This window comes from Vicugna pacos, chromosome 18 (genome assembly GCF_048564905.1).
Source record: "Vicugna pacos chromosome 18, VicPac4, whole genome shotgun sequence".
Taxonomy (NCBI): Eukaryota; Metazoa; Chordata; class Mammalia; order Artiodactyla; family Camelidae; genus Vicugna; species Vicugna pacos.
This window is the reverse complement of record NC_133004.1, coordinates 31743701-31758750: the sequence shown is the minus strand read 5'-3', so window position 1 is coordinate 31758750 and position 15050 is coordinate 31743701. Positions and strand designations below refer to the sequence as shown.

The 15050-nt window shown below is 51.4% G+C and overlaps 1 protein-coding gene and 1 non-coding gene across 4 annotated transcripts in view; one reads left to right on the top strand and one right to left on the bottom strand.

Moving 5' to 3' along the window:
• The window catches only part of IL4R (interleukin 4 receptor), a 36752-nt gene extending 23639 nt beyond the window's left edge, over positions 1-13113 (bottom strand). Inside the window, exon 1 of one of the 3 annotated variants that reach the window (XM_072942817.1) lies at positions 12958-13113. Coding sequence is in view for 1 of the 3 variants with exons in the window: in XM_072942816.1 (XP_072798917.1) it covers positions 849-869 (21 nt within the window). In the remaining 2 variants the exon portion in view is untranslated. Of the gene's footprint in view, positions 1-848; positions 967-12957 lie in introns of those variants that run through there. The other 2 variants (XM_072942818.1, XM_072942816.1) reach the window with 2 other exon arrangements.
• Positions 6513-6618, top strand: LOC116284271 (U6 spliceosomal RNA). The gene has a single exon (XR_004194035.1). It is a non-coding gene; the product is annotated as a U6 spliceosomal RNA (small nuclear RNA).
• Positions 13114-15050: the final 1937 nt, after the last annotated feature.

Sequence of the window (15050 nt, the reverse complement as noted above, 5' to 3'; positions counted from 1 at the left end):
TCTGTCATATACTTATCACCATCTCGAATCATATCACTGAGGTTATACTTGTGAGTGCTTATTTTATTTCAAGATGTAGATGGCGAAGATAGAAAGATGTGACTGCAAAACTGTTTTCAACTTCCCCAGATCAAAACATGCCATTAAAAAAAAGAAGAAGAAGCAAGCAAGCGAAAGACTAGAAGAAAGTAGCAATGTACATTACAGAAGGTTAAGGGCCTTAATACATAAAGAGGTCTTACAAATCAATAAGACAAACATCTCTTTAAGAAGAATAGCTGTGTTCATTGCTTCGTCCCCTGTGCCTAAACAGTGCCTGACACGTACACAATATGTGCTCATGAAACAGCAATTCAGTGAAGGACTGGTTAAAATTCAATTAATGAATACAATAATCTGGTTTTAAACATGAAGTATGTGCCAAGCCTTTACCCATAATAATTGCTATGCATATATAGTGCTTATTATGTGCCTGGCATGATTCGGTTCTCACAACTTTATAAAGTAGGTGCCATTAAAGTCTCCATTTTAAACGATGAGGAGATAGAGGCACAGAGAGGTTAGAGCACTTGCTTGTGGTCACAGAGCTAGGATTTGAATCAGGCAGGCTCACTCCAGAATCCATACACCTAACCACTGCCTCTTGAAATGCAGTCCCTGCAGCCCTGGCATGTGTTATAAGTCCCACTGGCCAAAGAAGAAAGTTGAGGCTTAGAGAGGGCAAGTGACAAGGCAAAGGTCATGGAGTTAGGAAGTGACAGCGTGGTTGAAAGCCTGAGCCAGGAAGAGAACAGAAACACCCCGAGTGGGAAAACGCCCGTGCCGGCAGGGAAACACGCTTAACTCACTCTTTTCATCTGGGGGGACATGAGTGGCAAGTCTTGAAATGTCAGAATCCAGTAGCGGCACAGAAGCCACCAAGCAGGGCTCTCTTCCGGAGCCCAGCAGGGTGTACAGGCCTCCTGTTCCTCTTCCCTCTCTTGGCTGCAACCCGACTGGGAGGGGGTGGGGGTGGGGGTGGGGGTTGGATCAGCAGACAGGATGCAGCCAGTCCCGTGACAAGAGGCATGTGGAGAGGAAGCCGGGGACAGCAGGGGCTTTGGGTGACCTCCCCCGGAGCCACTGACCCCTGAAACTTCTCAATCTCAAGCCCACAATCTTCAGCCAGCCTGAAGCTTCCTCCAGACTCTGGGACAGCTGCGCTGGGCTGGCTGGGGGCCAGGACACACTTCTCCCCGGGGCAGCAGCCTTCCCAGAACTGCTGCCCAGCTAAGGTTCTCAGAAGCAGCAGTCACGTCGGCAGCCCCACCCAGGACAATGAGGCGGGCCAGCCCAGGGCCCCAAGATGGCCTGGGCTATGCCTGCCCGCCCCCCACCCCCAGCCCAGGGAGTGGGGGTGGGGGGCAGGCAGCCAGTGGGTTCTGCCACCACCAGGAGCAAGAATGAGCAACCTCAGCCAAAGAGCCCACCAGGCACCCTGTGCACCTACTGTGTGTTCCTGCTCTTCATTCCTGCCCCATGTATTCTTGCAGGTGTTTTCTGAGCACCCACTATGTGCCAGCTACTATAGATGCGAAAAAGGCCATTCACTCATTCATTCCTTTCTTCCATCTTTCCTTCAACAAATATTTGAGTGAGAAGAAAAGTTAGTGGAGGATTTTGGGCACAGAGGTGAGACTTCAAAAGGTCGCTCTGGCCTGTGGGGTCAAGGGCAGAAGCAAGGACCAGTGAGGAGGCCACTGGACTAGTCCAGGCACCAGGCGCCAGGCACACCAGGATTGCAGGGAAGAAACAGTAAGAACAGGTTGGAGTCTAGATCTGTTCTGAAGGTAGAGCCAACAGGCTTGGCTGACAGAATGGAGTTTGAGGATGGGGGTGGGGTCAGAGAAAAGAGGACTGGTCTGGGTTAAGAAGGACTCTGAGGCTTTTGGCTGGAGCCACTGACAGGATGGGGCTGCCATTTACCACGACGGAGTGGACCGTGGCAAGAACCAGCATGAGAAGAGGCATCGTCAGGTACGCAGGAGGCTGTGTCAGCGAGGAGGGGTCCCAGAGGGTCGGCGGGGGTGGGGGTGGTGAACAAGAATTCTCTGAGGGAGGGGCAGCAGCAACTGGAGAGTTAGGAAGAATGTCCCCAGAAGGCACAGTGGGCTCTGTGAGGGCAGGAAACGTGTTTCGTCCTCTGTGACCAGAACACCCAGCCCAGCACCCGGTGCAGAGCAATTACTCAATAAACTATCATGTGTCTTTCACCCTGTTCTGATTTTTACACTTACACAGTGCTTCCTTAGTGCCTGGCTCTGTTCTGGATGTTTTAAGGCCCCCTGTGAGATGAGTACAATTATTAAACCCATTTTACAGATTCTGAAGGATCTGAAGAGAGGGAGGGCGTGGCCCATTTCCCACTCACAAGATGGGCCCGTGGCTGCAGCAACGGTAGGAGTTACAGGGGATGAGAACAGTGTAGTCAGCAGGGCCAGAGGCCAACACTGTCCACCAGGAGTGGTAAGCAATTCAGACTTCGTCCCCAGGGCAGTAGGGAGCCACTGAAGGCTATTAAGCAGGAGAGGAGCCACTTTCCAGAAAGCCCACAATGAGCTGTGTGTGGAGAACGATCGTAGGGGGAACACAGAGGTGGCTGAGAGAGGAGGGGGTGCAGCTGGAGTCGCAGAAGAGGAGGCAGATTCCAGCTCTGTTTGGGAGGCAGATGTGGCAGAACTAGGTGATGACTGCGGGCTGGGAGCAGGGAAGTGGCCTTGGGCTGGGGCATGGGTGGCTGGATGGTGGGGGGTGCTGGGACAAGGAGCGGGCTTGCTGGGGAAGACCATGCACTTTGCTGGCTGTGGACTTGGTGAGTCCAACTGGGCCATGGGCCCCGAAAGGCATCCAGGAGGCAGTACGCCCTAGCGGTCTGGAAGGAAGGAAAGCTTGCACTGGAGATAGGTTTGCAGGTTATCAGCTGTGGCTGAAGCCCAGGGGAGCTGTGCAGAGTGAGACACAGTCTTGTCTGAGGGACAGGAGAGGGCTGGAGACCACAGACCTCCTTCAGGGGACATCCCCTTGGGGAGGCATCCAGGTGACTCAATCTAGGATCCTGGAAGCCATGCCCACCCTCAGAAGGTATCAGTGGCCCTAGGTAGGAGGCTGAACCTCAGGGACCCACGTGCAGACGCCCCTGCTTGGGAGCAGCGACCAGCCTCCATCACTCTGCAAGCCCTTCTCCTGCTTCATTTCTCTGCCCAGCACTTACTCCTCGCTGCCTGTCACACAAGCACGTGTCCTGTGCGCTGTCCAAATCCCTACTGAACGCCAGCTCCTACAAGGCCAGGGGTGGTGCCCACCCTGTTCGCTGCTATAGCCCTGCAGTCTAGCACGGTGCCTGGCACACATTACGGGGTCCACAGATATTTGCTGAATGGAAAACCAAATGAACAAATCCTCCCTGCTGTGCGCAGGGAGGTCTGGCCAGCCATTGCTGGTGGAGGCAGGGATACAGCTCCTAGAGTTGGCATTTTCCACCTCTCACTGCTGGATAAACACTGACGAATTCTGGCTAAGAGTCTCCTTAAATACCCTGATGCAGGACCACACAGATCTCAGCCACCCCAGAGGGGCAGGGAGAGCTAGCCTCCAGAGAGCTGTTAATTGGGACATTACCATGATTATTACTCATTGCCCTGAGATGCAGGGCATCTGGCCCCAGGACGCTGATTAGATTTTGGCTGTCTTAGTGACAGTCACGGCTCCCAGGACACCTCTTTCTCCAGAGGTCTGTAGAAGTCACCATGAGTGACCCTGCATGTCCCCAGTTCCTTGAGTCTTAAGAGACCATGCTCTGGGTCCTTCTGCCCATGGGGCCCACCATTTCCCCACCCAAGGAACATGGAGGGTGCAACTATCATCATTCCCTTTGTAGACCTGGGGAAACTGAGTCAGAGAGTTCCAGGAACCTGCCTGAGGATGCACAGCTAGTCAGCGGTGGGCCTGGGAATTGAACCCAGACTTTTTGGCTCTGAAATCTGTGATACAGCACCTGGCATGGAGGAAGTAGCCACAAGCTCTCTCACTCCTTTTATACACCTCTCTGTTTGCTCCTTCTAGCAAGCCCCGTGGGGAAGATATGGGCAAACATTCCCTGCACAGAGGAGGAAACTGAGGCTCAGGGGGATACAGCAATAGTCCCAGGGTGACAAAGCAGGAAGTGATGAGCTAGAATTTGGCTAACATCGCTGTTTGCCCAGCCCTCGCAGTGAGCATGTCTCAGCAGTGACCAAGGACTTTGCCCTCTGGGCAAACCCAAAGCAGCAGCACATTAGCACAGATAAGAGCACCCTCTTCATGTTCTGCGTGCAGACAGGTGGGTGGGGCTCTCCCTTAAGTCCTTTCTGTTGTCTTACCCCTTATCCTTCCTGGCATGGGCTGGGACACAGATGTGTGGGGCCATTCATGGGGGACAGGGACCCCAGAGGCTCTAAGACACGGGGCCTAAGTGTGCAGGCTCTGCACTGATTGGCTGGGAGATGTTAACAAGCTGGGGTCCTCTCAGAACCTCAGTCTATTTATCATGTGCATCTTGGGGTGGTTGAGAGGAGGCAAAGAGACCATGGCTGGGTGGAAGAGGCCTGGGGCAGTGTTGATGGAGCAGGTGGCAAAACCTTGTCTCCAAGTGTCAAGTAACAGCTCTGAGACCCCCCAAGCACATGGCGGCCTTCATGACAGCACAGACGGGTCTCACAGGTACCAGCTGTGCCAAGGAAGCTGGGCTCAAAAGGGCAATACTGACTCCATTTACATGAAGTTCAAAAGGGGACAAAGCAATCTTGGGGTCAGTGGTGAGGAAAGTGTCCTGAGGGAGGGGTGGGTGGGACAGAATCTCCTCGGGCGCTGATCATGTTTGGTTTCTTGATCAGGTTATACACACGTGTGTTTACTTCGTGAAAATGCATGAAGCCGGACACTTGTCTGCACGTGTATCAGGATGAGGGGGAAGGGACTAGAGCAGAGGGTGCGTGAGGCCCTCCGGGTATGATAGCAAAGGTTCCAGAACAGTCAAGCCTCAGTGCTGGTGGATCCCCAAAGACCCTGGACTCCACTCCCAATAATACTTCAGGTCCCCCTAGGCCTTTGCACAGGGCCCTCAGCCCTCTAGTGCCTCCAGGGCACTCACTGCCTCTGGAGCAGCTCCTAGCTCCCAGCCACCTCTCCCAGAGACAACTCAACATCTCAGAGAACACATGACCTCGGTGAGTGAAGAAGGGACAGGTGGTGAGCACCTGACTGGTCCTAACAGGCAGCCACCACTCTGCTTTTCACCATGGAAATGAAGACCGAGGAGTTGCTAGGTCTTTTTCAAAAGAAGCTAGAAATCAAAATTTCTATGTATATTACCCTGGTTTCTGAATGTTCAATTTTTAAAATCGACACCCCACATTTGTGGTCCCTCTTTGGTTTACAACCACAGCTGGCATCCTCCTGAGTGGGTAGATGTCTTGAGATCCCAGGAGACCCCCAACAAGAGGAAAGGAGCAACAGATGAGACCCCACACCTTCCGTGAGCTCCCTAAGCTCCAGCACTCCCAAACGTTCCCATCCTTCTGTCCCTGTGGAATGCGGTTGTTATGGTGATGAGAGGGAGCGGGGCTGCAGACAGGCCATCACTGCCTGCTTTGGTGCGGCTGAATAGCACCGTTTTGTCAGTGAGGATTCCAAAATTCTGCAAGCCCTGTTGCCTTCCTACTCGGTCGGGGCAGACGAGGGGGTCAAACAGCAGTCTTTACACTCTCCCAGCCCTGCTCCCCCAAGATGTGCCACAGACTCCCCAATTCCCTTGGGCCGTTTCCTCTCCTTCTTTGTGCCCTCCTCCTATGCCATCCTCTCTGGATGTTCCTCGTCAAAGCCTACTCTTTCCTCCACCCATCTCACAGCTCGGCTTGCCCCTCTGTGCCAACATCCCTTCCATTCTCATAAACAGTGAGCTGTGCCTGTCATTTCTCTCCCTTTCCGGACAAAAAAGTCCTCCAGGCCAAGGATGACATATTACTCACGTCTCTTTGTGAACACAGGAGGCAGCCAAGTGATGCTGGAGAAACCCAAGTTGTGGCTGCCTTATCGCAGGTGTGGCCCTCCCTCCAGGCCATTGGTACACACCATTCTCGCTATCGGCAGGTCAATATTTACACCCCATGACTAACGTGTGAATAGGGATGTTTGCAATGCCTTTCACATTCTCTATTTGTCATTATTTTCACCAAAACCCTGGAGAAAGGCCAAGTGAGTCACAGCATCATTTTATGGATGAGGAAACTGAGGCCCAAATAGGGAAAATGGCTTGATTACTGAGCAAGTGGGTTGCAGCGCTGAGAGCAACATGCACGTTTTATTTTATTTTATTTTTTAAAACTCATTTGGCCACCAGATGAGGATCAAAGAAAAGTCCTAAAACTTTAGAGAGGAAGAAAAGAAAAGAAAAAATCAGAAAAGTAGCCAAGAAAAATGTAAATAAAGACAATAGGGTGCTCACTTCAGAGCACGTATACTAAAATTGGAACGACACAGAGAAGATTAGTGTGGCCCCTACACAAGGATGACACGCAAATTCGTGAAGTGTCCATATTTTTAAGTTGCTCTAGTAACCTTCAGAAGTGAAGGGGAAAGCAGCCACCTCACTGCCCAGATACTGATTTGTTCAGATGTTTCAATGCCTCAGGATAAAACTACAAACATTTTCCTAACAGTTTAAGAAAAAGATAATAGGTAAAGGAATATTAATACCAAATAAAACAGAATTCAAGGCATCCAAGTATTAAAAGAAAGAGAGCTGTTTTATACTGATAAAAGGAGCAACTCACCAAGAAATGACAAAAGTCATGAACTCTCTTCTATTCATATATTCTATTTATATGCACCTAACAATATAGCAGGAGAAATAAACAGATCCCCTATCATAGTAGGAGATGAATCGGGTAGAGAAAACTACATAAAAACATAGACAACATAAATGCTATAATTAGTAAGGGTGATCTAATACATATATTTCTAGAACTTTACACCCAAATAGAAATACACATTCTTTCAAATATGAGAGCAACAGACAGAAAAACTGACCAGAAAGTCCTACAAAGAAGATCTCAACAAATTCCCCATCACTGGTATCAGAGAAGATACAAATATTGACCATAATTTTAGAAATCAACAATAAAAAGATAACTTTAAAAATTCCATCCACCTTAAAAAATTATAAGGCACATAATGCTTTTAATCAAAAAGTAAATGATAAACTGTTTTAGTACTGAATGACATTGTGTAACAAGACCTGTGGAATAAAGCCATAGCAGTACTCAGAAAAAAAAAGTTATAGCCCAGAGTAGATTTATTAGAACATGAGAAAGACTGAGAACAATTGTTATCCTCAAACAAGGAATCTCAGAATGGAAGAAACTTTGACAGCGCTCATGTAGAAGAGCGACCTGGAGGTTTTAGATGACAAGTCCAATATAAGCCCCAAGTCGGATATAGCCACTACAAAGTATGATTGCAGGTTGTATCAACAGAGATATGGGCTCCAGATCCAAGGAGGTGACAGTCTCCTTCCTCTCTGACTGGGTAGACTTTAGGGAAGGCAATGTTTTTTATGTGGGACTCTGACCAATTGGATCATGTCCAAAGCCAGATTGAACTGTTTATAGTTCTCTGCGTCAGGAAGAGACTGAATGAATTACGGCTGTGTAGTCTGAATAACAGAACTCTTGGGCTGGGGTTGGAAGGAGATGGCTATTACCTCGAAGGGGCACAAACAAAGCCAGAAAGTGAAAACTCCTGGAAAGCTAATAAGGCTAAATCCCAGGAAAGATCGTCTCCCAGTTAGAGATGTCCAATCTGGCTTCTAGAAGGTCTATTCTCCATCCTCAGAAGCAAGTCTGTCGGGAGGCTGAGGCTCTGTGGCCTTGGAGGGCTGCCCCCACAGAGACCTGGCATCTCTCCTCTACAGAGAAGTTCCATTTCCTCTTTTGAAAAGACAGGACACCTTCCCGGCTACTTCAGGAAACCCTCAGGACTTCTGCAGTTCTCCAAAATGGTTCTTGGTGGCTGTGTTCCCTTATTTCTAACCAAGAAGTCTGGTTCTTTTAAACCCTACTCCTTGGGCTGGATGGCTCAGCACAGTGGTTAAATGCATAGGTTTCCAGTTCAGCTGCCCTGGATTTGAAACCAGACTCTGCCACTTCCGAGCTGCATCACTGGGTAAGTCTGCTCCCTGAGCTTCAGTTTCCTCCTCAGGGAAACAGGGAGGCACCCACGTATCTACCTGCCTCCACGCAGCACAGTGCCTGATGTGGCGTCAGGCCTCCGCTCTCCTCATCCCTGCCACACCTGCCCTGCTTTAGGGTGTCCTCGCTGTCTGTGACGCTTTGGAAGCCGCTCATCAATCAAATGATCTGTAAAATGATTCGTACAATGATCGGATCACCTGTGACGCCGATCCTGGCCTGACCACACGCACAGGGTTGCCAAGCAGACTGAACCACAGGTGAGCGCCAACAGTGGATTAAGGGACAGGTGAACCTTTGCACTGAAACACAGTGGTAAAGACTGAGGACCCCGGATCTGCCAGGTTTGCAACTGTGTGACCCTGGACAAGTCACTAAACCTTCTGTGTCTATTTCTTTATGTGTAAAATCTGGACAAGGGCAGTTCCTACCTCACAGGGTTATTCTACAAGTTAAACGAGACAACGTGGGTCTCTGGCTCCTACTGACCTTCCCAACCTCTCTTCCCACCCCTCTTCATTTTGCTTCAGTCCCATCCCCCCACATCAGCTTCCTTGTTGTGAGTCAATCATACCTCAGGGCCTTTGCACTTGCTGTTCCCTCTGCCGGGATCTCTCTTTCCCCAGATACCTACATTGTCTTTTTATTTCCAGTCTTAGCTCAGTAGTCACCTCCTCCACCAGACGGCCAGCTCCACAAGGGCCTTTGCTTCTGTGTCAGTCACTGCTATGTCCCCAGCCCCTTGCACGTTTGCCAAGTGGAGTACAAGCATCAAGCCCGGCACTAGAACTCAAGACATGTGCGTGCCTGTCACTTGTAGCTTTACAAACTGGCTCTGCAAGCCGGAGGCTATCAGCCCCTTTACAAACCTGCTGCTCAGAACAACAACTTCTCACCTTCAGGAAATCTGTTCCACCAACCCCTTGAGGGCCAAGCATCTCTTCCCTCATTAGGACCCACTTCCTCTCTCTCCCTCCTTGGAGCGAGGAGGAGGGGGGACTCAGATGCCAGTCCAGTTAGTGATCATCCCTAGTGAGTCTTCTTTGGTGAAGACCTTGGACTTCTTAAGCAACACTGAGGAGATGAGGAGGCGCAAGGGGGCCCCAAGAATGAGAATGAGTCAGTTGGAGGCAAACCCGAAACCTCAGAGGCATCACCACTTCTTGGAAAGACAAAGATGTGTGCTTTTAGACAGAACTGTGCACGCCGAGTGGGGGCAAACAGCAGGCCCGGAAGTGGGATTGGTGGGGTGGACAAGACCTTTCCTAGCATCCTCTGTGGTTCCTTCCACCTGCCCCATTCTTGCAGGCCTCTGCCCCTGTCCTTCTAAATGTCCCTCCTCAGAGAGGCTCCCCCGACTCCGTCCTCTCTGCCTTTTCTTCCTAGCACTGTCATCACGTGACAGGATACTGCAGGTCCACATTCTCCTGTGTGAGACCCTGGGAGCCTGGAGTGTTTCCAAATTCAGAATGACTCAGATTCGAGAAAGGTCATAAAATAAAAATAACCACCCCTGCCTGCCATGGGGCCCCAGGAGCATTCGGTGATCAATCACATTAATATCTCTGCCACGGGACACACAAGCATTCATTTCAAGGAAAACAAAGACAGATTCCAAAGAGCCTCATGTTTAGTTCATGGCGGGTCTGGCTTCCAAGTGAGTGAAGGAAACACTTCCGGTTTTCAGAGCTTGTAGATTTCAAATTATAGATACAGGGTTGGGATGAATCTGGACATGTCTGTGTACTGCCTGTCTTCACAACTGGAAGTCAAACTCCAGGAGGGCAAGGACTTTGTCCAGTGCTCTATCAGGAGCCCCTGACACGGTGTCTGGCACACGAGTGCCCAACAAATATCCAAAGAAGAAAGGAATGAGGAAGGCAAGCGCTGATGTGAAGAAGTGACCGTCCTAAATGGGGACAGAATCCGCGATCTCGGAGCCAGGGGCAAGGTACCTCCAAAAATCATCTCACGAATACCGCCCCTCACCAAACACCCAGTTTACTGACAAGCAAATTGAAGCTCAGAGAGGTTAAGCAACTTCCCCCAGATCCCACACAAAGGAAGAGCGGCAAGCTCACATTTGAACCTGAGCCCCCTGTCTTTAAGCCTGTGCCCTTCACTCTGCCTCCGGCTCAGAGGAGCAGAATGACTTGGCTGGAAGCAAAGCAACAAAGGATATGGCCCATCTGATGCAGGGGCAATATGGCCCAGCTGATGCTGGGCCCCCTGGCCTCTCCAGGACCCCCCTCCCCAGCCTCCACTGGGGTTCTCCCCTCCACATCCTTGCAAGGGCAAGTTCCTACAACATCTAGGCATGGCATTGGCCTCTCTTCTATCCAAGACAAGGGGAACCTGGTCAAACAAGTCCGTGCATGTCTCCACGGTCACAAGGAATGTTCCGAAAGATGTCCCTCTTGGTCACCCCAGCAGAGTGGCATGGGGGAAAGAACACAGGCTGAGAAGGAAAGCAGATTCGAATCCCTACATCTGTCACTCCTAGAGGTACAATCTTAGACACAGCCACCGCACACATCTCTGGGCCTCGGTTTCCTCACCTGCAAAATGGGTAGACTGAATCCCATCCAATGGGGTTCATTTACTTCCTTAATAAGTGCATACTGCCTACTCCATACCAGGAACTGTTTGGTATGCTTGATATTAATTCATTTCATCATCACTATAGATGGTATAAAGTAGACATTGTAAGTTCACAAATGGGGAAGCTGAGGTCCTGAGAAGTTGCTTCCTTAAGAAGTAACTTCCTTAAGAAGTAGCAAAGTCAGCATTTGAACCCGGGCAATCTGGCTCCAGAGGCCATGCTCTTAACCTCCCAGCTTATTTTTTGACAGACATGCACATTGACCACAGATGTATTATGTTTTAGAAATTGTGCTAAGCATCTTATAAAACATGATGTCATTAACTTTCATGGAAGCTCAATTTTACCAATGTAAGAAAACAAAGCACCCAGGGGGCTTCAATTCCTGCCCCACTCCCAGACACTATCAAAGGCAGCGGGCATTTGATCCTAAACTCTCTCCTCCATCCGGGGGTGGGGATATGGGGTTAGGTCACCAGAGAGAAGGGGATCCAGGAAAGGGTCTCTCTTATCACTTCTTTAATACTTTGTTTTAGCTCCTTTTCTGAATCTCAGCACCAGGAAATTGTGAATGTCTTTGGGGACAGCCTTCCTGCCCCTGCCTGGCTTTCTGCAACCCTGGGCTTTTGCTCTACGAAATGCATGAGTTACTGAGTCACTACCCAGAATTTGGAAATCCTCAGGTCCTCTCAGACCTGCTGGTAACTGGGTGTGTTGTAACCGGGGTGACTCACTCATGGTTTTCTCTCCCTCAGGCCTCCCCACAGCCTCCCTCTAGATACCAAGGTCCAGGGTAGGGGCCAGGAACCTGCATTGTGATTCCTATGGCTCAGGCAAAGGTAAAATACACTGGCCTACACTTCTTGGTACGGCACTCAAGGCCTTCCATAACATGCTCCCCCTTCCCATCCATTACTGGCTCTCTCCTCCTCCCTAGGCGACCTCTTGGCATTAATCCATGCTGTTCCCACAGCTCAGCATGCTGTTCCTTGTCAGTCTGCACCTGCCAAATCCCTCTACTCCTCTTACAAGGCTGGCTCAGAGGTTTCCGCTCCAAGGAGTCTGTCCCACGGCCCCATAATGGTTGATCACTCCCTACTTGTGCTTCCTCCCTCCTTCCCAGCTCTTCCCTCACAGAGGGGGTGCTCCTTAAGGACAAACACCAGTGCCCTAAACAGCATTCAAGCAGCCCCCAGTAGAAGCCCAGTGAGTGCACGAACGACTGGGGCAGGTCACTCCCTTTTCCACACCTCAGCATCCTCATCTGCACCCACGGGTCAGGCTAGCAGAGTTCCAGTGGCCTTTGCAGGACTCTGGAATCCCCTGACTGTGAGGGACACCTGGGCAAACACAAACCTTCCATGTGGACATTACCTTGGGTAAGTTAGTTATTTAAGCTGCCTGTGCCTCAGCAGTCCTCATCTGTAAAACGGCCACAATACATACATAGCACGGACCAGAAAGGTTCTTTTGAGATTTAACTCAGAATACTTTCAGTGCTCAGGACAGAGTCTGTACAACATAAATCCGGGTAAATGATCGTTATTATTGGGTCCATCCAATTTTCAAAAAGGAGAGCAAAGGTGGAAAGGGCCTTTTCCAATATTCCTTGACCTAGGATCCAACTTTACAGTTTTTAGAACTTTCCCCACCCTTTTTCTCCCCTTCATCCTCACCAACTTTCTGTGCGGGTGGAGTGGGGTGCTACCCAGAAAAAGGGGGGCTGAGTGACTCAAGACCTGCCTCAACCCCAGCTCACGAATTTCCCAAACTCCCCAGGAGACCACCCCGCCCACCTGTCAGAGACCGCGCCAGTTTAGGGGCGCGCAGGGTGTCGGAGCACACAGGACAAAGCCTCCCCAGCCCCGCTTTGGCTGCGTTGGACGAAAAGGACAGCGCCACCACCCCACGCGCGGAGAGGAGCAGGCGGGCGGTCCCGGGTGGGCGATTCCCGCTGGGGGTCCTGCGATCCCGGGGTCCCCACCGCCTGGGGCCCCTCTGGCGGCCCAGCGCTCCCCGGACGGCCGCCGCGTGTCCGGGCCGACAACCCCTCATCCCCGGCCCCCCTCTCGCAAGGGCCCTTCGCCCTACCTGCGCCCTCTGGGTCCATTCGTCGAGCCGGTGCCCGAGCGGGAAGTGGGGGACCCCCGGGCGGCCAGCCCTGCCCCGGCGGCGCCTCGCGGGGCTTTCCTGGGCGCCCGACCAAGCCCGCCCCGCTTCCTGCGCCCCGCCCCGGGCGCCTGACCCATTGGCCTGCGCCGCCCCGCCCCGCGCTCCCCGCGCGCCGCGAGCTCCCCCGGCCGCGCTGCGGGCCGGGACGCCGACGGCCGCGGCCTCGTCTCTGTCCGCGTCCCCTCCGCCCCTGCAGTCCCATCTGCCGATCCCTCCTGGAGGCGACCCCAGCCCCCCCCCCCCCCCCCCCCGGCCCCGGCCCCCGCGGCCACCGGAGGCCACGCCCCAGCGAGAACCCCGCAGGGCTTCCCCTCGCTCTGAGGATAAAATCCCAGCTCCCGACTGAGCTCCCCACTGGGCACTCGCCGGTCCCTCTGCCCCCTGCCCCTGCTCCTCCTGCCCCAGCGCTTCGCCACCTCGCTAGACACAGGGGCCAGGTGCCTTCAGGGTTGGGGGACTGAGCATTTTTAATCCTGCTCGCCTTCCCAACAGCCCCCTTCTGTGAAGGGCGGTTGTGTGTTCTTTCCTTGAACAAATGTTAACTGAGCGCCTCCGATATGCTGGGCTCCAGGAAAGTGTTGATGATAGTAAAACAACTCTTCAGTCAACAGCTAGTACCATCTGGCAGGCCCCTTTCCAAGGCCGTGACTATATTAACTCACAACTACCCTGTGAGGGAGCTGTATTACTATCCCCCAATTTGCATATGGGCAAACTGAGGCACAGAGCCTCTGAGGGGAAATTTGCTCAGAATCATGCAGCAGGTGTGGGATTCCAACCCGGGCTCCATTGACCACTGATCACTGGGCACAATAAAAGCCTTGAAGCCAGAAGGTAGGGGAAAACAGGAAATGAATAAAGTATTTCAGGTAACAAGAGGTACCAAGAAGAAAGTAAAACAGAGCGGGATCGTTCAGGCCCTTATCTCCTCCCTGAGAAGGACATGTTTGAGCTTCCAGCCTGAAGAGGATGGGGGTGGTAGGGTGGTGGAGACTAGTTTAGAAATCAAGAGTGGCAAGTGCAAAGGCCCTGGGGTGGGAACCAATTTAACATGATGGAGGAATTGCTTGAAAGCCAATTTGGTTGGAGAGCTTTGAGGATAGGAGACCTGAAAGAGGTAAGTAAGAGGTGTGCAGATTCAGGCTGGGCAGTACTGGGTCTCCCTCATATACACAAAACCTTCTTTTGCTCCATCATGGCGTCTCTGAGTTTGTACCCAGTTTCTCCCAGAGACAGCAAAAGTCTCACTTTGGGTATGTGTGGCCTGGGCTTTCTGCCCTCTTGGTCTGCCAGACTGGGCTCCCACCCTATTTTCTGCATTCTTAAATCATCCTTCCCTCTTTCCTCGTTTCCACCAGACCACGTGCATCTGGGTACCACCAACTCCACTACTTAGCAACCATGAGACTTTGAGCCAAGTGGATGGAGCACTGTGCCTCAGTGGGGACGATGACAGGCCCACCTTGTAGGGTCTGAAATACATGTGGTAAGATACATGAAAAGTGCCTGGCATGTAGTAGGCGCTTAGTAAATGTTCATTATTGTTCTGATCAGAATGAAAATGAGAAAGAAGCCAGCTCAGAGCCTGTTCCCTCCACCTATTAGCTTGGTTGTGAAGTGGTGGTGAAAACACACTGAAAAGACAGGAAAAGGTTGGAGCAGATGTGGTTGGATGTGAAGACACTTGGGAAACCTGGGGGATCGGAATACGGGAATTCTTTGTACTCTACTGCCACTTTTCTGTAAGTCTGAAATTATGTTAGAATAGAGAGTTAACGAAAATAGGGCATTGTCCTGAAGCCCTAGAGAGATAATAACTGTAAAGTTTGCCATCCTGCATACAGTTCCATTATTCAGGTTTCTGCCCCAGTTGTCCAAACTTTTACCAGTGGCTACTCCGTGTCAGGCCTTCCTTGGAGAGGGGCTGGAGGCCCCAAAGTAATAAAAACTCAGATCCTTAACCCAGGGGGTTCCCAAGTATTGCCTCAGTACAAGCTCAGCTCACATTACAT